The sequence below is a fragment of the Cnephaeus nilssonii genome, assembly GCF_951640355.1.
Source record: "Cnephaeus nilssonii genome assembly, chromosome: 10".
Classification (NCBI taxonomy): Eukaryota; Metazoa; Chordata; class Mammalia; order Chiroptera; family Vespertilionidae; genus Cnephaeus; species Cnephaeus nilssonii.
This window is the reverse complement of record NC_137081.1, coordinates 92,169,616-92,194,673: the sequence shown is the minus strand read 5'-3', so window position 1 is coordinate 92,194,673 and position 25,058 is coordinate 92,169,616. Positions and strand designations below refer to the sequence as shown.

The following is a 25,058-nucleotide window of genomic DNA, read 5'->3' as shown; positions in this document are numbered from 1 at the left end:
GCCAACTCCTCGCAGGCGGACATCCCCCAAGGGGTCCCAGACTGCGAGAGGGGTCCCCCTGCACGAATGTCGTGCACCAGGCCTCTAGTTATGAATAAAGCTACTAAACATCTGTGTGCAGGTTTTTGTATGAACGTAACTTTTCAAATCATGATAACATAATATTTGGGTAAATAACCAAGGAATATGATAGCTGGATTGTATGTTTAGCTTTTTGTTGGTTTGTTTGTTTTTTACAAAACTGCCAGACTGTTTTCCAAAGTGATTGTGCCATTTGACATTCTCAGCAGCAGTGTATGAGCATTTTAGTTGCATAGCATCCTTGCCAACACTTTGGATAGCCAATCTTTTGGGATTGCATTGTGGTATTGATTTGCATTTCCAAAATGACTAATGATGATGAGCATCTTTCATATGTTTATTTGCCATCTATATATCTTGTGTGTGTGTGTGTGTGTGTGTGTGTGTGTGTGTGTGTGTGTGTGAAATGTATATCCAAATCTTCTGCCCTTTCTTTATTAGGTTGTTTGTATTTTTAAATTGGATTATAAGAGTATTTTACAAATTTTAGATACAAATTCCTTGTGAAATATATGTTTTATACATATTTTCTCCTGCTCTGTAGCTTGCATTTTTATTTTCTTCATAGTGTGTTTTGAAGAACATAAGTTACTAATTTTTTAAAATTGATTTCAGAGAGTAAGGGAGAGGGAGAGGGAGAGGGGGAGAGAGAGAGAGAGAGAGAGAGAGAGAGAGAGAGAGAGAGAGAGAAAGAAACATCAATGATAAAAGAGAATCACTAATCAGCTGCTTCCTGCAGGCCCAGGCATGTGCCCTGACTGGGAATCAAACCCTGACCTCCTGATTCATAGGTCAATGCTCAACCACTGAGCCACTCGGCTGGGCTGAGTTACTAATTTTAATGAAGTAGAATGCATTTTTCTTTTCTTTCTTTTTTTGTTGTTGTTGTTGTTTAAATTTCTTTATTGATTAAGGTATCATATATTTGTCCTCATCCCCCCCATTCCCATCCCACACCCCTCCCCATGCATGCCCCCACCCCCCTGTTGTCCTTAACCACTGGTTAGGCTCATATGCATGCACACAAGTCCTTTGGATGATCTCTCCCCCTTATCCCCACCCTCCCCTACCTTCCCTCTGAGGTCTGACAGTCTGATCTATGCTTCCCTGTCTCCGGGTCTGTTCTTGTTCATCAGTCTATGTTGTTCATCATTTCCCCTAGATGAGTGAGATCACGTGCTACTAGAAATACACTTATAAGGACCGAAAATGAGACAAGCAATAATGGTTATGCTGAGAGGCATATGAATCAGTCTGTAGTGAATTTCTTTCTGGGCCAACAGTTCTTTTGAGACCCAATTTCAATGTCAAACAGTTCCTTATGTGTACATGTCAGCATTGATATTTCAGTTCTGGATGGTGGACAAATGGTGGTAATGCAGGTCCGACCCTTTCTGGTTTGGTCCTGGGCAACCTGCAGTGATGCACAGCTGCTGACTGCTAGTATGGCAAGGCGACATCAGCGTCTTCCATCTCTGGACTGCTTCTCTTCTGTCTTCATGGCTGGAGTAGTTCTGTCGATTCCTCTCTGTTGCCGGAATCCACATGGTCTCGGAGTTGTTTTCTGAAAATATACAAACATATTCTCGACCAAAAGTTAATAAAGGAATCCTATCTAATAATAGACAAATATGCAAATTGACCATACCTCCGACACACCCACAAGCCATGCCCACCATCCAATCAGAGCGAGTATGCAAATTAACCCAAACCAAGATGGCTACAGCCACAGAGAGCAAGGTTTCCTAGGTAACAGAGGAAGCCAAGCTTTCTGCCTGCCCTTGCCAGGCCTAAGCCTCCACTCAAGCTACAAAGTTTCAATTATAGAAGGTAAACAAATTCAAACAGAAATGGCGGCAGAATGGAGCTTGAGAGAGCAGGCCAGGGTTGCCGCCGGCAACAGGGGAAGCAAAGCTTTCCACACACCCTGGCCGGGCCCACCCGCTTAAGGCAACAAAGTTTCAATTATAACCCCAACACAAATGGCTGCCGGCCTTGGAGGGAGCCCCAGGCTTGGCTCCACTCCAGGCTACAAAGTTTCAATTGTAGAAAAAAAATAAATTCCAGATACCAGGGCCTCCGCTTGGGTTGCCAGGGGGCGTGGCCGGCCTGCAAACCACCACAGGCCCCTCGCTCAGGCTGCCCCACACCCCAAGGGAATCCCCACCTGATCTGGGATGCCCTTCAGGGCAAACCAGCTGGCCCCCACCCCTGTACCAGGCCTCTATCCTATCTAATAAAAGAGTAATATGCAGATTGATCATCACTGCAACACACAATATAGCTGCCCCCATGTGGTCAAAGATCCTGCCCCCATGTGGACACAAGATGGCCACCACAAGATGGCCAGCAGGAGAGGGCAGTTGGGAGGCACCCGGCCTGCAAGGGAGGGCAGTTGAGAAGGACCAGGCCTGCAAGGGAGGGCAGTTGAGAGGGACCAGGCCTGCAAGGGAGGGCAGTTGGAGGTGATCAACCCTGCAGGAGAGGGGAGTTAGGGGTGACCAGGCCGGCAGAGGAGGGAAGTTGGGGGCAAACAGGCTGGCAGCAGAGTGGTTAGGGAGTGATCAGGCTGGCAGGCAGAAGCGGTTAGGGGCAATCAGGAAGGCAGGCAGGCAAGCAGTTGGGAGCCAGCAGTCCTGGATTGTGAGAGGGATGTCCGACTGCCCGGTGGGATCGGGCCTAAACGGGCAGTCGGACATCCCTCAAGGGGTCCCATATTGGAGAGGGTACAGGCTGGGCTGAGGGACAACCCCCCTCTGTGCACGAATTTCATGCACCGGGCCTCTAGTATTTTCTATAAATTTGACTTGGGATCCTTTTTCATTTTTTGCCCAAATGATTTTCCTCTGGCTTGTTTTGATACCATGTGTGTTTTTCATGGGTGTCTTGCTTTTAGCCTTACGATTAATTGTCTAAAGTACAAATTTTCTAGATGTAATTTACTTACAGGATATTTTTCTTTACATGATATTCTTCTACTACCCCCCCTTTTTGATTTAAATATTAGGAGGCTTTTGAAAATTTATTTTCTTTTAAAATTTTTACTGTTGCTCTTCAAAAGACACTAAGAAAATGAAATATTTGCCAAACTCAAAGTCACCAAGTTTTTTTTCAGTAGTTTTATCACTTTAGTTTTTTATATTCAGATCTGTGATGTGAATTAATTTTTGTATGTTATGAAGTAAAGACTGAGTTTTCCAGTTGTTCTGCCACCATTTATAGAAAATATTTGTCTTTCCCCATAACTCTAGCACCTTGTCATTGACCTACAATTTTTATACCATACTAGAGGCCTGGTGCATGAAATTCGTGCGCGGGTATGGTCCCTAGGCCTGGTCTACGATCAGGGCCATCTTTCCCAGCTGCCCTCAGCCAGCCCTCCACCCCCCCCCCCCCCGCTACCCATCCCCGTTTCCCTGTTTGCCATCGGGTGATTGGAGCCTGCCGGCCGGGGAAAGGGACCAAAGGTGGTCAGTGTGCCTCATAGTGACTGGTCCAGCAGTCATTCTGGTAGTTCTGCTGTTAGTGTCAATTTGCATATTACCCTTTTATTATATAGCATAGAGTCCTGGTGCACGGGTGGGGGCTGGCTGGCCTGCTCTGAAGGGGACCCTGGATCAGGGTTGGGGGGTTCCCGCTCGGGGGCAGGGCTGGCCAGGGTGAGGGGCCGTGGGGATTGCAGGCCAGTCCCACCCCCAATCAGGGTGGGGATCCCCACTGGGGGCGGGGCTGGCCTCGATGAGGGGCTGCAGGAGGTTTGCAGGCTAGCCACGCCCCTGATTGGGGTGGGGATCCCCGCTGGGGGATGGGGCCAGCCTAGGCGAGGGGCCACAGGCGGTTTGCAGGCTGGCCACGCCCCCAGCTTTGTCAAGAAGGATGTCCGGAATGACATCTGGAAGACATTCAGTCTATCTGGTCTAATTAGCATATTACCCTTTTATTAGGATAGACTAGAGGCCTGGTGCACAAATTCGTGCACAGGTGGGGTCCCTCAGCCTGGGCCAGCAATTGGGGCCTATTGGTGCTGTTTCACCCAGTCCTGATCGGGGCTGGCTGGCCGGGGGGAGGGACTGCAGGAGGTTGGCCAGCCACAGGAGGTTGGCTGTGGGAGCGCACTGACCACCAGGGGGTAGCTCCTGTGTTGAGCATTTGCCCCCTGGTGGTCAGTGCTTGTTATAGCTATCATCTGGTTGTCCGGTCGTCTGGTCATCATGTTCACAATGGTCACTTAGGCTTTTATATATAGACTAGAGGCCCAGTGCATGAAATTCGTGCACGGGGGGGGGGGCAGTTCTTCAGACCGGCCTGCCCCCTCTCCTATCTGGGACCCCTCGGGGGTTGTCCGATGGCTGGTTTAGGCCCAATCCCTGTGCAATCCGGGATCACTGGCTCCTAACCACTAACCTGCCTGCCTGATTGCCTTAAACCCGTGGTCGGCAAACTGCAGCTCGCGAGCCACATGCGGCTCTTTGGCCCCTTGAGTGTGGCTCTTGCACAAAATACCACGGCCTTGGCGAGTCTATTTTGAAGAAGTGGCGTTAGAAGAAGTTTTAAGTTTAAAAAGTTGGGCTCTCAAAAGAAATTTCAATCGTTGTACTGTTGATATTTGGCTCTGTTGACTAATGAGTTTGCCAACCACTGCCCTAAACCTTCTGCCTGCCTGCCTGCCTGATCGCTCCTAACCCCTCTGTCTGCTGGCCTGATTGCCCCTACCTTGCCCCTCTGCCAGCCTGATCGCCCCTACCTTGCCCCCCTGCCGGCCTGATCGCCCCTACCTTGCCCCTCTGCCAGCCTGATCGCCCCTACCTTGCCCCCCTGCCGGCCTGATCAACCCTAACTGCCTCTGCCTTGGGCCCCAGTCTGACCTCCCTCTGCAGGAGGTGACCTGGTGGGTCAGGGGAAGGCACCGCCCCATTACCCCACTGCTGCTGCCACTGCCAGCTTGAGGCTCAGCCCTTTGCAGCCGCCCATGGTTGCCTGAGCCTTGGCCCTCACAGCCGCTGCAGCTTTGTCTGGAAGGATGTCCAGAATACGTCCACTCTAATTAGCATATTACCCTGTTATTAGTATAGATTTGGGGACCATTACAACCACGCAGAACTTAAAGAAAAGGCCAGTTTGGCTTAATGGAGAGAGCATCGGCCTGTGGACTGAAAGGTCCCAGGTTTGATTCTGGCCAGGGGCACATGCCTGGGTTGCGGGCTTGATCCCCAATAGGAGGCCTGCAGGAGGCAGCTGATCAGTGATTCTTATCATTGATGTTTCTATCTCCCTCTCCCTTTCTCTCTGAAATCAATAAAAAAAATATTTTTTTAAAAAGAAAACACATGATCTTCACTTTGGGCTTTGTCATTTTACAATATTCTTTGTGCAGTATTTTAACTTCCCTCAACTTTCCTTTACCCACCCTTAAAATGCAGTCTCTTTTGGGGAAGATGATCAGGAAAGTGATTCTAGTGGGTAGAAGTTTTTTTTGGAGGGGATGGGGTAGTGAAGATATTTAAAAATTGAGCATAGTGATGGTTGTACCACTCTGAATTTACTTTAAAAAACCAGTTCATTGTACACTCCAGGTGACATGTACAGTATATGATTTATATCTAAACACAGCTTTTCTTTTATTTTCAAATAAAGACCAGTCTTATAATCAATTGCAGATGTGTTCAGAGGCCCCCAGGATTTGCTTACCGTGTCCCAAACCACGTCTGTGGCTCCCAGTTGCCTCCAGTCTTGATGATCTGGATGGTGTTGTTTGCAAAGGAGAAGGTGGCAAGAGGCTTGTGGAATTTCTGCAACCCCATTCCTGCGGTCTCCTCAGGGCACCAGGGCCATTTCCACTGTGCCAGCTCTCTGCTTCCTTTAACCTGTTGGGAAAAAAAATCCTGCATGCTCTGGCAGAAAGTGCCTTCTCTCTTAGGTGGCCGAATGCTTTTTTTAAGTCGTTCTATGGATTCAAAAGAAGAAACAGAGATGTGGAAAGCTTTTGTCGAAATCCTTTTACATGGTTCTTCCAGTCTCGTGGGAAGTGAGATGTGGCTCTGAATTCATCCCAAAGGGTGTCTTTGGGCAAAAGCACCAGAACAGCACAACTCCTGCAGGATGCCCTGCACACTTCACTGTCAGGACTCAGGGGGGCTTGAGGGTGAGCGAGGCGGTGGTGCCAGCGCAGGACCTGAGAGAAGGTAGTGCTTTCTACCCTGCCCAGGCCACGTGGACTGCAGCTGCACCCGCCCAGGTGGGCAGGTGTTTCTGCTGTTTTGTTTTGGTCTGGCCTCCACCCCCTCAGCCACGGACTGTGCCTGCACTGAGACTGTGAATGGTTCGATGGTCCTACTTTTTGGTGGATGGTGGACGCACTTCAACCTCCTGGAGACTGGTAGTTAGACACTGGTGGCTTCCAAGTCGCTCGTGGGGAGAGCGCGGCCCTAGGTCCAGAACAGACTCGGGCGTCTTCGGCTAGGAGGCCTCCCCTGGCTAGGGGCCGCCGGTGATTTGAAGGCTGGCCATGCCCCCAGTCATGGCAGGGGTCCCCCTCTGGGGTGCTGGGCCAGCCTGGGCTAGGGGCCACCCATGGTTTGAAGGCTGGCCACGCCCCCGATCATAGTGGGGGTCCCCTCTAGGGCACTGGGCCAGCCTGGACTAGTGGCCGCCCATGGTTTGAAGGCCGGCCACGCCCCCAGTCGTGGCAGGGGTACCCTGTGGGACGCTGGCCAGCCTGGGCTAGGGGCTGCTGGCGCTTGAAGGCTGGCCACGCCCCCGATCCAGGTGGGGGTCCCCTCATGGTGACAGTTCGTTTGGTCGTTTCGGTCGTGATACCTCTTGGCCTTTTATTATTAAGATACTTTACCAGTTGCAGTGTACCAGTATAATTCCGGTAGTTTTTAGTAATATTTCTAGAGTTATGCAACCATCTTGCAGTCAATTTTAGAACATTTTCATTATATCAAAAAGATGCCTCGAACCCTTTGCCATCAGCCCCAAATTCTCCCATCTCTCCCCTTCCTCCACCTACCCCCTATCCTTCTATCTTCTCAGCCCTGGGCAATCCCTAGTTTACTTTCAGTGGTTGTTTTTTTTTCTTTATTGTTGAGAGTATTACAGATGTCCCCCATCTTCCCCCATTGTCCCTCCCCATCTGGTTCCTGCCCAGCCCCATAGGTAATGCCTATCCTTCCTATATAATAAAGAGCTAATATGCTAACTAGACTGAACAGCAGAACAATCATCCGGACGACCTTCTGGACGAAGCTGGGGCTGCAAGGGCCGGCCGAGGAGGGCGGGGCTGCGAGGGCCCAGCCCCTTGCACAAGTTTCGTGCATTGGACCTGTAGTATGCATATAAGATCTTTGGATAATCTCTCCCCATTCTTCCTCCCCCTCCCCCTCTTCCCTCTGAGATTCATCAGTCTGTTCCATGTTTCCATGCCTCTGGTTCTATTTTATTAATCAGTTTATTTTTTTCATTAGATTCCTTGTTTGTTTATTTTGATTTTTAGATTCAGTTGTTGATAGATATGTATTTATTGCCATTTTATTGTTCATATTTTTTCTTCTTAAAAAAGACCTTTTGACACTTCATGTCATACCGATTTGGTGGTGATGAACTCCTTTAGCTTTTTCTGGTCTGTGAAGCTCTTTATCTGACTCTCAATTATAAATGATAGCTTTGCTGGGTAGAGTAATCTTGGTTGTAGGTCCTTGCTCTCCACCACTATGAATATTTCTTGCCAATCCCTTCTGGCCTGCAAAGTTTCTGTTGAAAAATCGGCTGACAGTCGTATGGGCACTCCCATGTAGGCAGCTAACGGCTTTTCTCTTGTTGCTTTTAAGATTCTCTCTTTGTCTTTAACCTTTGGCAATTTAAATGTGATATGTCTTGGTGTGGGCCTCTTTAGGTGCTCTTGTTTGGGTCTCTGTGCTTCCTGGACTTGTAAGTCTATTTCTTTCACCAGGTAGGAAAGTTCACTGTCATTATTTTTTCAAATAGGTTTTCAGTTTATTGTTCACTCTCTTCTTCTTATGGCACCCTTATGATGCGAATGTTGGTACATTTGAAGTTCTCCCAGAAGCTCCTTACACTATGTTTATTTTTTTTATATATATTTTTTATTAATTTCAGAGAGGAAGGGAGAGGTAGAGAGAGATAGGAACATCAATGATGAAAGAGAATCGTTGATTGGCTGCCTCCTGTATGTCCCACACTGGGGATCAAGCCTGCAACACGGGCATGTGATCTTGACCAGAATCGAACCCGGGACCCTTCAGTCTGCAGGCCAATGCTCTATCCACTGCGCCAAATTAGCTAGGGCTATATTCATATTTTTGAATTATTTTTTTTTTTATTTTTGCTGTTCTGATTGAGTGTTTTTTGCTTCCTCATATTTCAGATGACTGGTTTGATTCTCTGTGTCCTCTGCTCTACTGTTGATTCCCTGTAAATTATTCTTCATTTAAATTAATGTATCCTTCATTTCTATCTGGTCCTTTTTTATATCATTGATGGTCACTGAGTTCCTTAAATATCTCATTAAGTTCCTTGAACATCCTTGTAACCATTGTTTTGAAGTCTGTATCTGGTAGTTTGCTTGCTTCCATTTCATTTAGTTCTTTTTCTGGAGATTTCTTCCGTTCTTTCATTTGTGACATGTTTCTTTGTGTCTGCATTTTGGCTGCTTTCCTTTGGTTGTTCTGTGTATTAGGTAGCTGCTATAGCTCCTGGAATTGGTGGAGTGGCCTTGTGTTGTAGGTGTCCAGTAGGGTCCAGTTGCTCAGCTTCCCCTGTCACCTGTGCTGGGCATTCTAGGTCCGTGGTCGGCAACTGCAGCTCGCGAGCCACATGCGGCTCTTTAGCCCCTTGAGTGTGGCTCTTCCACAAAATACCACGGCCTGGGTGAGTCTATTTTGAAGAAGTGGCATTAGAAGAAGTTTAAGTTTTAAAAAATTGGCTCTCAAAAGAAATTTCAATCGTGGTACTGTTGATATTTGGCTCTGTTGACTAATGAGTTTGCCCACCACTGCTCTAGGTGCACCCATATGTGGCCTCTGTGCACTGTCCTGTTGTATTTGAGCCTTGCTTGATATTGGCATCACTGGGACGGATTGACCCCAGATCAATTGGCTGTGTGGTTCAGCTGTGACTACAGGGGAAGAGCTGCTGTGCAGGAGACACCACTATGGAGCAGGACTTGCTTTAGTGGGGCTTTGGTGTTCTCCAACTCTTCCCCTTGAGTGTTTTGCTTGTGGATGTGGTACGTGTGTAATATGGCATGATCTGAAGCTGTCCACTGGGTGCACTGGCTCGGTGACCTCCAGGGCGGTGCAAAGTCAGCTACTGCTTGTGCCCTCCCTGGGGCCACCCTGCAAAAGCTGCAGATGGCTGCTACTTGTGTTGGGTTTTGAGGTGCCCAGGAGAGGCCAAGCTGTTAACTAAGGCAAGCTGCTAGTACCAGGCCTGGGATGTCTTATTGAGAGGTATGGGGCATGCTGGGTTCAGCTGTTGCTTGTTTGAAAGATTTTAAATGAGCCAGGATAGTCTATTCATATGGAAAGACAATTTGGGTGGGGTTAAAAATTGGGTAGGTCTGGGTCTTGGGGAGTCACCAGGGCCAGGTGAACAGTGTCAGCCAGGCTGATGGAAACTCAGATATGGCGCCTGTCAGTCAGCTCTGTGGTGGGAGAGGTCTCAGGATAGGAACAATGACCTCTGCTTTCATTTTTGTCTGGAAGAAAGCTATCACCCTTCCATCCCCAGTTCTTGCCCTGATGCCAGACAATGTAGTTCCTCCCCATATGTCCCTGGATCCTTTCAAGCCTCAGCCCCAGCTCTGGAGTCCAGAGGGATTGAGTCCGAGTAAGTCCATGTGCCAGCCCTTTTAGAGGAACTGCCTGGATCTCCAGCAGCCTACATGTAACTCAGCCACAATCTCCGCCTCTTTTACAACCCAAAGTTACGGGGACTTTCTTCTTGGCACTGGAACCCTGGGTTGAGGGGTCTGGTGTAGGGCTGGGACCCCTTGCTGCTCACATAGACTTCCACAACCAAGATATCCCTTCCAATTTAAAAAACACACACCATATGTGAGTATCATTTCATGCCTCCACCCCTCCTACTGGCCTCAATATGGCTTCTTTAATTCTCTAGTTGTAGGACTTCTGTTCAGCCAGATTTCAGGTGGTTCTGAATGATGGTGGTTTTGTGGTTTAATTGTAATTTTGATGTGGTTGATGGAGAGTGTGAGTGCTTGTTTACCTATGCTGCCACCTTTTTTTTTTTTTTATCTCTTCCCTCTGAACAATCTGTTCTGTGCTTCTATGTCTGAATCTGTTTTTTTCATCAATTTATTTCATTAGATTCCACATATGAATGAGATCATGTTATATTTATCTTGCTCTGATTGGGTTATTTCACTTAGCATAATGCTCTCCAGGTAAATCCATGTTGTTGCAAATGGTAAGAATTCCTTCTTTTTCACAGCGGCATAGGATTCCATTGTGTAGATGTACCACAGGTGTTTTATCCTCTCATTTGCTGATGGGCACTTGGGCTGTTTCCAAATCTTAGCTATGGTGAATTGTGCTGCTATGAACATAAGGGTGCATATATTCATTCTGATTGATGTTTCAGGTTTCTTAGGATACATTCCTAGGAGTGTGATCACTGGGTCAAATGGGAGTTCCATTTTGCACAGTGGCTGCACCAGTCTGCATTCCCACCAGCAGTGCACAAGTGTTCCTTTTTCTCCACATCCTCGCCAGCACTTGTCATTTGTTGATGATAGCCATTCTGACAGATGTGAGGTAATACCTCACTATTTGATTTGCATCTCTTGAATGATCAGTGACTTTGAGCATTTTTTCATATGTCTCTTGGCCTTCTGTATGTCCACTTTGGAGAAGTGTCTATTTAGATCCTTTGTCCATTTTTAAATCAAGATTGTCTTTTGTTAAGTTGTATGAGTTCCTTATATATTTTGGAAATTTAACCCCTTATTGGATGTATCATTGACAAATATGTTCTCCCATGCATTGGGCTCTATTGTCCTGTTCTGTTCCATTGATTTATATGCCTGTTCTTGTGCCAGCACCAGGCTGTTTGAGTTTAGTGGTTTTGTAGCATAACTTGATATCTGGTATTGTGATCCCTCCAACTTTGTTCTTCTTTCTCAATATTGCTGCAGCTATTCGGGATCTTTTTTGGTTTCATATACATTTTTGGACTTTTTGTTCTAGATCTTTGAAATATGCCATTGGTATTTTAATAGTGATTGCATTAAATCTATAGATTGCTTTGGGTAGTATGGACATTTTATGATGTTGATTCTACCAACCCATGAACACAGTAAATTCTTCTACTTATTTATATCTTCCTGTATCTCTTTTTTCAACATCCTATAGTTTTTCGAGTACAGGTCTTTTACTTCCTTGGTTAAGTTTATTCCTAAGTATCATAATTTTTTTGTTGCAGTGGCAAATGGGATTATTTGTTTAGTTTCTCTTTCTGAGAATTCATTATTGGTGTATAAAAATGCCATGGATTTCTGGCTGTTAATTTTGTATACTGCTGTGTTCCTGAATTCACTTACTAAATGTAGTATATTTTTTATAGAGTCTTTAGCGTTTTCTTTGTACAGTATCTTGTCATCTGCGAATAATGAGTTTTACTTCCTCCTTTCCAATTTGGATGCCTTTTATTTTTTTCTTGTCTGATCGCTATGGGTAGGACTTCCAGTACTATGTTGAACAAGAGTGATGAAAGTGGGTATGCCTGTCTTGTTCCTGTTCTTAGGGGAAATGGTTTCAGTTTTTGCCCATTGAGTATGATGTTAGCTGTAAGTTTGTCACATATGGTTTTTATGTTGAGATATGATCCCTCTATTCCCACTTTACTGAGAGTTTTTATTTTTTTTTTAAAAAGGGTATTGGATGGGGGCTTTTGTTTTATAGGAGTTTTTTTATTACTGCTTCAATTTCATCACTTATTTATTAGCCTATTCAGGCTTTCTGATTCTTCCTGTTTCAGTTTCAGGAGATGGTATTTTTCTAGGAATTGGTCCATTTCATCCACATTGTCCAGCTTGTTGGCATATAGTTGTTCATAGTATTTTTTTATGATCTTTTGTATTTCTGTGGTGAAAGTTGTTACCTCACCTCTTTCGTTTCTGATTTTAATTACTTGTGTCTTCTCTCTTTGTTTCTTGATGAGTCTGGCTAATGGTTTATCAATCTTGTTTATCTTTTCAAAGAACCAGCTCTTGGTTTCATAGATTTTTTTGTATTTTTTTAAATATATGACCAATTAAATTATAGAACAATCAATCTAGATAATCATCTGAAGACTAATTGAACAGAAGTCCTATCACTAAAAATATAAAGAAGCCATGTTGAGATTGATAGGAGGAGCAGAGATGTGAAATGGGCTGGTCCCACACCCATTGGGGGGGGGGGGGTTGAGAAATTAGAGGGAATATTTCAGCTGCAGAGGTTGCCCTAAGGCAGTGGTCGGCAAACCGCGGCTCGTGAGCCACATGCGGCTCTTTGGCCCCTTGAGTGTGGCTCTTCCACAAAATACCACGTACGGGTGTGCACCTACAGTGCGATTGAAACTTCGTGGCCCATGCGCAGAAGTCAGTTTTCGGCCTGGGCGAGTCTATTTTGAAGAAGTGGCGTTAGAGGAAGTTTAAGTTTTGCCCTAACCGGTTTGGCTCGGTGGATAGAGTGTCGGCCTGTGGACTGAAGGGTCCCAGGTTCGGTTCTGGTCAGGGGCGTGTGCCTTGGTTGCGGGCACATCCCCAGTGGGAAGTGTGCAGGAGGCAGCTGATCGATGTTTCTCTCTCATTGATGTTTCTAGCTCTCTAGTCCTCTCTGTAAAAAATCAATAAAATATATTTCAAAAAAATAAAAGAAGAAGAAGTTTAAGCCGAAACCGGTTTGGCTCAGTGGATAGAGCGTCGGCCTGCGGACTCAAGGGTCCCAGGTTCGATTCCGGTCAAGGGCATGTACCTTGGTTGCGGGCACATCCCCAGTGGGGGGTGTGCAGGAGGCAGCTGATCGATGTTTCTCTCTCATTGATGTTTCCAACTCTCTATCCCTCCCTCTTCCTCTCTGTAAAAAATCAATAAAAAATATATTTTTAAAAAAAAAGAAGTTTAAGTTTTAAAAATTTGGCTCTCAAAAGAAATTTCAGCTGAAACCGGTTTGGCTCAGTGGATAGAGCGTCATCCTGCGGACTGAAAGGTCCCAGGTTCGATTCCGGTCAAGGGCATGTACATTGGTTGCGGGCACATCCCCAGTAGGGGGTGTGCAGGAGGCAGCTGGTCGATGTTTCTCTCTCATCGATGTTTCTAGCTCTCTATCCCTCTCCCTTCCTCTCTGTAAAAAATCAATAAAATATATTTAAAAAAAAGAAATTTCAGTCATTGTACTGTTGATATTTGACTCTGTTGGCTAATGAGTTTGCCGACCACTGCCCTAAGGAGTGAGAGTGTCTTAGCCCCACACTGGGCTTCCCAGCTCGGAACACCAGTGCCGGGAAGAGGAGCCCACATGACTTCTAGCTATGAAAACTAGTAGGGATTCTGTTTGTCCTGGTAAGACTAAAAACTGCTGGAAACCCAGGTGTCCTTTTTAAAAAATATATATATTTTTATTGATTTCAAAGAGGAAGGGAAAGAGGGAGAGACAGTGAATGGCCATAGAAACATCAGTGATTAGATTCACTGATCGCCTGCCTCCCCCACACTGGGGATTGAGCCTGCAACCTGGGCATGTGCCCAGGAATCGAACCCTGACCTCCTGGTTCATAGGTCAGTGCTCAACCACTGAGCCATACCAGCCAGGCTCAGGTGTCCTTTTAAAGAACCATTCGGGGTCACCTGAGACATACAGGGAGAAATTGCTCTGTGTGGCTTCAGAGCAAGGGCTGGAGGGATGGCCAACATTGGCTTTCTTCCTGCATGGCTGACAGGTACCATCTTTTTTGTGTTGAGCCTCCCCCACACACAGCCAAATCTGGATCTGCATTAGCCTAGTGACCTCTACTAGCTCCACCCTGGTGACTCCCTTATATCCAGCCCTATCCAACTCAGCCTGAAGCTCTTTTGGTGTCAGCCAGCCTTGCCCCACGTTACAGTCTTTCTTTAAAAACTCTCGATGGATTTTGTCAAGCTCAGGTGCGGCAGGAGTGCCAGAGACATACAGGGAGAAACTGTATTGTTTGGCTTCAGGGCAAGGGGTAGAGGGATCTACCAGATAAAGAGTTCAAAATACTGCCATATTCCCTGTGTTGAGCCCTCCCCCAAAGAGAACAAATCTGAACCTGCATTATCTTGGTGGACTCTACCAGCTTTACCCTGACGACTCCCTGAGAGCCCTCCCCATTGCAAAATTCTACAGGCACTAGGCTGATGTTGGGGAGCACACCAGACTTGGTTGGAAAGTTTGTAAGGAGGACATTCTGAGAAAAGGGAAGTGTGTGAAGGCCGCCTGCCCTGTTTATAGGGATTCCGACTTCGGGGAGTGTTAAAGGCAGCACCCCTAATTATTCCTTGAACTTTCTAACCAAGTCTCATGTGCTCCCCAATGGGTGGATGGTTGTCAACCTCGGTGTACCCTGAGACTTTTGTGAAGTGGCCTCAGGCCCAGCACTGGTGCCAAATCTGAATCTGTATTAACCTGGTGATACCACTCATTTTACTCTTTAGACTCCCTAAGACCTGCCTAACCCAACTGGCATACTGCCTGAGGCTCTGTCAGCCGCTGAGCCTTATGGGCAGCCGGCAGCGGAACTCAGGTGCCTTGGCTTTCTGCTGACCTTCCCAAGGCCCAGTGATAGTGGCAGCCAACCTCAGTTCGCAGTATGGCCCTTGCCATGAGCATCCAGGCCCAGCACAGACAGCTACCAACCGCAGATCACTTTGTAGCTAATAACAGGTAGCCCCAGGCCAGTCACAGGTAGCATCTTAACACTGACCTGCAACAAAGACCCTCCCGAGAACCAACACACCCAGTGGTCAGCTTCAGACAACAGAGCACCTCCAGATTAGCTCCACAGTGGCACACCTAAGGGGTTGCTCTCAGTAGACACCAGACCTCACTGGGATGAATCCTGTGTCATGGTGTCAGCCCCTGCAGAGCAGCTCATGTGCTCTGCTTGTGGTCACATCCAGCCAGCCGTAGTGTCAGTCTCTCCCACTGATATGCCAACAACAATCAGGGCTCAACTAAAACATGAGTGCACACACAGTCCATACAAAGGACACTTCTGGAGCACCCAAATCAGGTGATCAGGGAGACTGTATCGCTGGGCCCCACAGGACACCTACTACATAATGCCATTCTTCCAAGACTGGCAGATGTAACAGATCTAATACATAGAAACAAACACCGAAAGACAGCCAAACTAGAGAGACAAAGAAACATGCCCAAATGAGAAATTTCCAGACAAAGAACTAAATGAAATGATGGCAAGCAATCTACCAGAGACAGAGTTCAAAATACTGGTAGTAAGGGTACTCAAAGAACTTAAGGGAAGAATAGATGAACTTAGTGAGAACTTCAAGGTAGTAAGCATAAGAAACCATAAAAAAGAACCAGTCAGAAATGAAGAATAAAAGAATTGAAATGAATACTCTGGGGGGAATCAACATTACATTAGATGAAGCAGAGGATCAAATCAGTGATTTGGAAGATAAGGTAGAAAACACCCAACCAGAGAGCAAAAAGCAAAAATTTTTTAAAATGAGGATAATTTTAGGGACCTCTGGGACATTAAGCATAACAACGTTCACATTAGAGGAGTAACAGAAGGAGAAGAGAATAGAGCAAATGATTGTTAACCTATTTGAAGAAATAATGACTGAAAACTTCCCTAACCTGGTTAAGGAAAAACACATGCAAGTCCAGGAATCACAGGGAGTCTCAAACAGGTTGAACCTCAAAGGCCCCAAGACACATCATAATTGCCCTGGCTGGTTAGAGCATGGGCCTATGGACTGAAGCGTCATCATGGGTTCGATTCTGGTCAAGGGCATGTGCCTTGATTCCCAGCAACCAGTTGTGTCTCTCTTACATTGATGCTCTCTCTCTCTCTCTCTCCCTCCTCCCCCTCCCTCCCTCCTTCCCTTTCTTTCTCCCTCTCTCCCTCTCCTCTTTCCCCTCTTCTCTCTCTGAAAATCAATGGAAAAATATCCTTGGTTGAGGATTAAAATAAAAAAAAGACACATCATAATTAAAATAGCAAAGGTTAAAGACAAAGTGAGAACCTTAAAAGTAGCAAGAGTAAGATAGTTACCTACAAGGAAGCTCCCATAAGACTGTCAGCTGATTTCTCAACAGAAACATTTCAGGCCAGAAGAGACTGGAAAAAAATGTTAAAGGTGATGAAAATCAAGGTCCTACAACCAAAACTCCTCAACGATAAAGGCTGCCATGTAAAAGTGAAAGAGAAATAAAGCTTCCAGACAAGAAAAGACTAAAGAAGTTCTAACCACCAAATCAAAATTACAGAAATGTTAAAGGGACTTCATTAAGAAGAAATAAAAGGAAAGGAACATAAATCTATATATATATATAAAAGCCCAGTGACCGAATGGCAGAATGACCAGATCAACCAGTTGCTATAACACGCAGTGACCACCAGGGAGCAGACGCTCAATGCAGGAGCTGCCCCCTGGTGGTCAGTGCACTCCTACAGTGGCCACTAGCAGGCCCAGGGTGAGGCTGAGTCTCTGCACCTATCAAATACCTGAGATGATCCAGACTCTGGCCTAACCCCACCAGCTGATACAGGCCCTCTAAGGTGTGTTCTAGAAAGAGCACGGGGAGTTGGCATAGGCAGATGGCAAGAGAGGACATGACTGTGGACCCCTGGGGAGGTTGTCTTGATGGCTGAGGATCCTGCCCTGAACATCCTCGATGGTGTCACCGACCTGGCATCACACATCAAGGACATTCATCGAGTGGCTTTGGGGTACGAAGCTCTCTGCCAGATTCCTCCAGGACACAGAACACGCCTTTACCCAAGACATTACCCCAAAATATCAGCTCAGACTAATTTCCTCATTCAGCATCCACTCAGTTGACTGGGATGAGCGGCGCTCCCACAGCGGCCGATCCCCGCAGGCCACGCCCCCACCAGTGCACGAATTCATGCACTGGGCCTCTAGTATGAATAATAGAATGGCAATAACTACATACCTATCAATATCACTTTAAATGTAAATGGATTAAGTGTAGTCAAAATATGTAGGTTAGGCCAGTGTGCTCAGTGGTTGAGCTTCAACCTATAAACCAGGAGGTTAGGGTTCAATTCCTGGTCAGGGCACATGCCCTGGTTGCAGGCTTGGTCCCCAGTAGGGACATGCAGGAACAGCTGATCAATGATTTTCATCATTGATGTTTCTATCTCTCCCTCTCCTTTCCTCTCTGGAATCAATAAAAATATTTTTTAAAAAAATATGTAGGGTAGCTGAATGGATAAGAAAACAAGACCCATATATATGTTGTCTACAAGAGACCCACCTCAGAATGAAAGGCACACAAATTGAAAGTAAAGAGATGTTAAAAGATATTTCATGCAAATGCAAATAAACATAAAACCTTGGGTAAGAATACTTATATCAGACAAAATAGACTTTATAACAAAGGCTACAATGGGAGACAAAGAAGGTCATTACATAATGACAAAGGGATCAGTTTAACAAGCAAATGCATAATTGTAAACAATTGCATTCGATATAGGAGCACCTAAATAAATAAATCTAATATTGATGGAGATAAAGAAAAAGATCAACAGTAATACAGTCATAGAAGGGGACTTTATTGTTTTTAATTGAGTTTATTGGTGTGATATTAATTAATAAAATTATATAGGTTTCAGATGTATAGTTGCTTTTGTTTTTTTTTAATATATATTTTATTGATTTTTCATAGAGAGGAAGGGAGAGGGATAGAGAGTTAGAAACATCGATGAGAGAGAAACATCCATCAGCTGCCTCCTGCACACCCCCTACTGGGGATGTGCCCGCAACCAAGGCACATGCCCCTGACCAGAATCGAACCTGGGACCCTTGAGTCCGCAGGCCGACGCTCCATCCACTGAGCCAAACTGGTTAGGGCAGATGTATAGTTTTTAATACATTATCTGTATATTGTATTGTGTGTTCATCATCCCAAGTCAAGTCTCCTTTCATCACCATTTAACCTCCCATTACCTTCTTCTACCTCCCCTACCCCTCATAGAAGGGGACTTTAACACTGCATTGACATCAATGGGTAGCTTTTTTTCAGATAGAAAATTAGCAAGGAAATAGTGGCTTTAATTGAAGTGTTTAGAACCTTTTACCCCAAAGCAGCAAAGGACACTTTTTTTTTTCAAGTGCACATGGAACATTTTCCAGGATTGACTACATTAGGCCACAAGACAAGTCTCAATAAATTTCAGAAGATTGAAATCATATCTAACATCTTCTCTGACCACAATGGTATAAAACTAGAAATCAATTACAGCCACCACCACTATAACAAAAAATAATGGGAAAATGCACAAATACATGGAGGGAAAATAATAGGTTAGTAAACAATGTTGACAGTGTGATCAAGGAAGAAATCAAAGGATACTTTGATATAAATGAAAATGAGAACACAATGACCCAAAATCTATGAGATATAGCTAAAGTAGTCCTGGGAGGGAAATTCATAGCAATTGAAGCCTACCTCAAGAAACAAGAAAAATCTTAAGCTATCTAATCTTGCACCCATAGGGATAAAGGAAATAGCAGAGTGCCAGATATCGATAAAGTACGATGTTGATTCTGTGCTCTCAGGTGAGTGGAATGCTGACAGAATAATACTGGTAGTGAGTTTCAAAGGATGATATACCGACATGCGTAGCCGTTACAAGTTTACCCACAGACAGTTGACAAAAAAGTTAAAATATTGTGTGAATAAGACCTTTTAGGTACAGATGTGATTCACCTTTGCTTAGTTTTCCCCCCTATTAATTTGTTAAACACTTAGTTTTGTAACTTTTTCATGTTTTACCAATTTCAAAAAATATATTATTGATTTCAGAGAGGAAGGAAGAGGGAGAGAGATAGAAGCATCAATGATGAGAGAATCATTGATCAGCTGCCTCCTGCACACCCCCTACTGGGGATCGAGCCCACAACCCAGGCTTGTGCCCTTGACCAGCATCAAACCTGGGACCCTTCAGTCCACAGGCCTGTGCTCTGTCCGCTGAGCCAAACTGGCTAGGGCTCTTTAATGTTATTTGACATCCTATATAATAAAAGCCTAATATGCTAAGTGACTGACCACTCATTCAACCGTTTGGCCAGTTGCTATGATATGCACTGACCACCAGGGGGCAGACGCTGTGACCCGTAGGTTAGCTTGCTGCTGGGGTCTGGCGAGGTGGGCCAGACAAGCCTGGAGCCCTCTCGAGGTACCTCCCTGGCCCAGATCGTGTACCAGTGGGGTCCCTCAGCCTGGCCTGTGCCCTCTCACAATCTGGGATCACTTGGGGGATGTCAGAAAACTGGTTTTAGCCCGATCACCACAGGCCAGGCCGAAGGACCCCTCCAGTGCACAAATCCGTGCACTGGGTCTCTAGTTTCAAAATAATTTTACAATTAAAAAGAAATTCAAGCAGTTGTAATGTTGAAGTTTTTACTTTTATTGTTGTTGTTAGTCCTCACCAGAGGATATTTTTCATTGATTTTTAGGGAGGGGGAAAGAAAAGAGAGAAACATTGATGTGAGAGCAACACATTGATTGGTTACCTTCCCCATGCACCTCAACTGAGGCCAGGGATCAAGCCTGTAACCGAGGAATGTGTCCTTGACTGGAATCAAACCCATGACCCTTCAATCTATGGACCGAAGCTCTATCCACTGAGCCAAACTGGCTAAGGCGAATTTTTACTTGTTAGCTCTTATAAATAATGCCCCATCCAGTGTTAGTGCACACATTTTTTTTGTGTGTTTATATATTTTCAGTTCTCTTTGGTATTTACGTAGCAGTGGAAATACTGATTCAGATGCTACCAGTTTCTCCACACCTTCACCAGCTATCTTCTTTTGTGTTAGATCTTTTAAAATATATTTTTATTGATTTCAGAGAGGAAGAGAAAGATAGAAACATCAATGATAAGAGAGAATCATTGATCGGCTGCCTCCTGCACGTCCCCTACTGGGGTTCGAGCCCACAACCCAGCATGTGCCCTGATTGGAATCGTGCTCCGACCTAGAATTGAACCATGATCTCCTGGTCAATGCCCAACCACTGAGCCATGCCAGCTGGGTTAGATATTTTTAGTATGCTATTTTAATTATCTTGTTTCTTTTACTATTTTTTAATGATTGAACCTTGGAATTAAAATTAACATCTCAATTAAAACAGCATAGTTTGAGTTAATATCAACTTAATTGCAGTGGGATCCAAACATATTTCTTTAATAAAACTTCATCTTTTCCCTTTTCTTTATGTTGCTGTTGTACAAATTATATCTTTATATATTGATATCCAAAAGCACACTTACGATGATTGCTTTATGCCGTTTCTTTAAATTCGTGTGTGTGTTAGTTTCCTGTTGCTGCTAGTGTAGGAAGGAGTTACATAGCAGTCCTCACTGCTTGTTGTTAGAAAGAACTGCTATGTCAACCCATGGCTGACATCTGAGAACTTGAATTTCAGAAGGGTTCCCACCTGCCTAACTAATAAGAATGGCGTACTATGCCTAAGTTACTTACAAACAATATAGTTTATGCTGAACACCTGCTTTTATTCTGGGAATCTGAAATTTTGGTATGTGCTTGGTAGATCATGTGTCTGTATGATCAGCCCCTAACATTGTTGAATCCTATGAGTCCCTCCAGCAATTTATTGAAACTGGGGTGGCCTTTTAAAAAAAATCTTTATTGTTGAAAGTTTTACATATGCCCCCTTTTTTCCCCCATCGACCCCCTCCAAACCACCCCAGGCCCTCACCGCTCCACTATCTGTGTCCATGGGTTATACATATATGCATACAAGGTCTTTGCTTGATTGTCCCCCACCCAACCACCCTCCCCCCACCTTCTCTCTGAGATTCCGCACTCTGTTCCATGCTTCTATGTCTCTGGATCCACTTTCTTCATCAGTTTATTTTGTTACTTAGATTCCACATATGAGTGAGATCATGTGATACTTGTCTTTCTCTGACTGGTTTATTCTGCTTAGCATGATACTCTCCAGGTCCCTCCATGCTGTCTCATAGGGTAAGAGATCCTTCTTTTTTACTGCTGCATAGTATTCCGTGGTGTAAATGTACCACAGCTTTTTTATTCACTCATCTACTGATGGGCACTTGGACTGTTTCCAGATCTTAGCTATTGTAAATTGTGCTGCTATGAACATAGGGGTGCATACATTCTTTCTGGTTGGTGCTTTGGGTTTCTTAGGATATAGTCCTAGAAGTGGGATCACTAGCAGTTCCATATTTAATTTTTTGAGGAAACTCCATACTGTTCTCCACAGTGGCTGCACCAGTCTGCATTCCCACCGGCAGTGCACAGGGTTCCCTTTCCTCCACATCCGAGCCAGCACTTGTCCTTTGTTGATTTGTTGATGGTAGGAAACTGGGGTGGTCTTGAATAGTTCCTACATACTGCTATAACAGAATCCCACAAATGTGGTAGCTTAAAACAACTTAAGTTTATTATCTTATAGTTTTGGAAGTAAGAAATCTGAAATTAGTTTCTCTGGGCTACAATCAAAGTGTCAGCATTGCTGTGTTCCTTCTGAAGGTTCAGGAGGAGAACCCATTTTCTTGCCTTTTCCACTTTCTAGAAGCTTCCTGCATTCATCCACTCCATGGAATTACCCCCCCCCCGCCCCCGCCCCGCCCCTTCCATGTGCAAAGCTAACAGTGACTAGTCACGCCTTTCTGGTGCAGCATCTCTCTGACACTTCCCTTCCCTGATGTTCTGTCATTACAAGGACCACTATGGCTGTGTGGAGTCCAACCAATAATCCAGGATAATCTTCCCATTTAAACTTTCTTATTTTATCATATTTTTAAAGTCCCTTTTGTCATGTAAAGTGATTATATGCAGAGATTCTAGGAATTAGTGCTTGGAAATCTTTGGGGTGGGTCAGTTTTGTACTTACCACAGTCCGGAGAAATGAAGAGTTAGAAACAAAGGTATGCTGATTTTGCCTTTTATCTTTATTTATATAATTATCCTTACTGGTGTTCTTTTTGCCTGTGGATTGGATCTGCTGCCTAGTGTCCTTCATTACAGCCTGAAGGACTTCTTTTATATTTCTTGTAAGGCAAGTCTGGTTGTAATGAATTCTCTGTGCTTGTTTATCTTGGAATGTCTTAATATTGGCTTCAGTTTTGCAGGATGGTTTTGCTGTATATAGAATTCTTGTTTCACAGTCTTTTTCTTTAGCACTTCAAATGTCATTCTCTTGCTTTCTGGTCTCCTAGGTTACCAGTGAGAAATCAGTTGAGTATCTCTTGTACATGCTGAGTTTCTTCTCTGTTGCTGCTCTTACGATTCTTTGTCTTTCAACAGTTTGATTATGACATTTCTAGATGTGAATCACTTTGATTTTTTTCCTACTTGGAGTTTGTTGAGTTTTTGGGATATACACATTGTTTTTCATCAAATTTGGGGGTTTTGGCTATTATTTCTTAAAATATTATTTCTTCCCCCTTCTTTTTCTCTTCTCTGGGATTCCTGTTATGCATTTGTTGGCATGCTTGATGGTTTTCAGTTATTGTACTTTCCAACTCCAAAATTTCTGTCTGGTTCCTCTTGTATAATTTTTGTTTCTTTGTTGATAGTCTGTTTGATGAGAAATCAATCTCAGACAGCCTTAGCTCCTTAGACATGGCTTCCTTAGTTCTTTGAACATGTTTAAAACAGTTGATTTAATGTCTTTGTTTTATTAGTCTGACTCTAACTTAGGTTTCCAAAGGGTCATTTTCTGTTGATTTCTTTTTTTTCTGTATACGGAGCCATGCTGTCCTTATATGTCTTATGACTTTTTCTTGAACACTGATTATTTAAAATATTGTAGTGTGCCACCTCTGGAAATCAGATTCTTTTTCCTCTCAGTTTTTTTGTTTGTTTGCTTATTCTTATTTATTCATTTAGTGACTTTTAAGAACTAATTTTTACAAAAATATTTGTATTGATTTCAGAGAGGAAGGGAAAGGAAGAGAAAGGATAGAAACATCAAAGATGAGAGAGAATTATTGATCGGTTGCCTCCTGCACACCCCCTACTGGAGATCGAGCGCACAACCTGTGCCTGTGCCCAGACTGGGAAGTGAACCATGACCTCCTGGTTCATATGTTGACACTCAAACACTGAGCCACACCGCTGGGCAAGAACTAATTTTTTAAAGTCCATATTCTTTGTTGTGTGTGGTGACTGAAGACTGCTCAGTTAGTTCCTTAGATGCCTGGAACCAATAAGTTGACAGCCTTTTTGAGAAGTTCTCTGTTGTGTGCATTGAAGCTGGCCTTCAGCATTCTCTACAACTCCACTTTGGTCGGAGGCCTCTCTTCAGTGTGCAGCAGCTTTGGGCATTGGTGTGACTTCTAGACTCTCAGGAACCTGTTGGAGCTTCTCAGAGCTTTCTAAAATTGACCATTTGTTCCTCGGCTTTTCTTTTAAAGAACTTTTTTTTCTTATCTATTGGTTTGCCCACAACTGTTTTCCTCTTCCTCAGACAGTTAAAATAATGCAATAATTACCTAATTGGTTTTAACAAACACCCTAAGCTTTTGCATTGGAAGAGCTCTGAGTCAGGTTAAATAAAGACAGCCTTTCAAGTGGTGCTCACCATCCAACCACTAGAGGGGTCAAACAATGACAATTGTGGGAGAATGGACTTTGAAAGCATTCCAACCCATTCTGTCCTCTCCTGTGGCTTAAGGGCTGCCTGCAGGCTGTTGGTTTACATTGCTATTTTGGCGCTGGGAGTAGAGGGCAGGGCGATAGGAATAGGGAGGGTCAGAACACCACAAGGCGGTCTCTTGCACGCTCGTGCTCTCAGAAAGAGAGAGCGAGAGACCTTGATTTGTTGTTCCACTTATTTATGTATTCACTGGTTGTTTCTTGTATGTGTCCTGACCAGGGACCAAACCCTCAACCTTGGTGCATCGGAACGATGCTCCAGCATACTGAGCTACCCAGCGAGCGGGGTCTCTCTCTTTTTATTGAGATACTTAAATGCCTTCTAGATTGCTGCAAGCCTTTGGTTAATTTCAGAGTTCTGAAAAAGTTTATCCTGACAGTGTTTTCTTTTATGCAAGAGAGAATTTTGTAGGTCTTTACTGTGTGTGTTGATGTCCTCGCTTTTGGTTCTCTTTCGTCTCTAAGCATGACCCTTTTTACTCATCTTCATACCTGCCATTGCCCTGTAGGAATTTGAGTTTATTAGATTATCTCTTTAAGAAAATTTTTGACTCTCAAAAATTCTGGGTTTTGTTTTTAGCTTAAAAAGCCAAGAGCCTGAAAAACACTGAGTTAAACTTAATTTAAAATAATAATGATATTTTTGTTCATTCTCAATAATTGAGTGTCTGGGAAAAATAAAGGACCTTGTTCTCAGCAAAATGTATAAAGTATTAATATTGTATGTTTCTCATTAGTGGTTTTTATACTGGTATTTTTGTGTATGCATGTCTGCCTCTTCTGTTTCTTATTATTAATGTTTGTTTTTACCTCCTAAAGCAATAAAGAATACTGATGGGAGAGCCGTTTCCCTAATTTTTCAGATTGTTGAGCTGGTTGCCATGATGGGTAAGTTCAAACTAAAAGTTTTTTTGTCTACAATTGAATGCTAAAATAGGGGAGAAAATTTTTTTTCTGCACGCATGATAAACTTGTAGCCACTATGGAAAACAACATGGAGGTTTTTCTTTGTAACCATGAGTGCAGTGCCATCATGTGGTCCAAATTCTTCAGTTTTGTCAGCTTT

General features: G+C 44.3%; 1 protein-coding gene across 2 annotated transcripts in view; it reads left to right on the top strand.

Moving 5' to 3' along the window:
- MAP3K2 (mitogen-activated protein kinase kinase kinase 2) overlaps positions 1-25,058 on the top strand; it is a 105,436-nt gene that overhangs the window by 35,365 nt on the left and 45,013 nt on the right. For both annotated transcript variants that reach the window (XM_079781783.1, XM_079781784.1), the window contains one exon: positions 24,812-24,880. In XM_079781783.1, coding sequence (XP_079637909.1) covers positions 24,874-24,880 — 7 coding nt within the window. In that variant the 5' untranslated portion in view covers positions 24,812-24,873. The remainder of the gene's footprint in view (positions 1-24,811; positions 24,881-25,058) is intronic.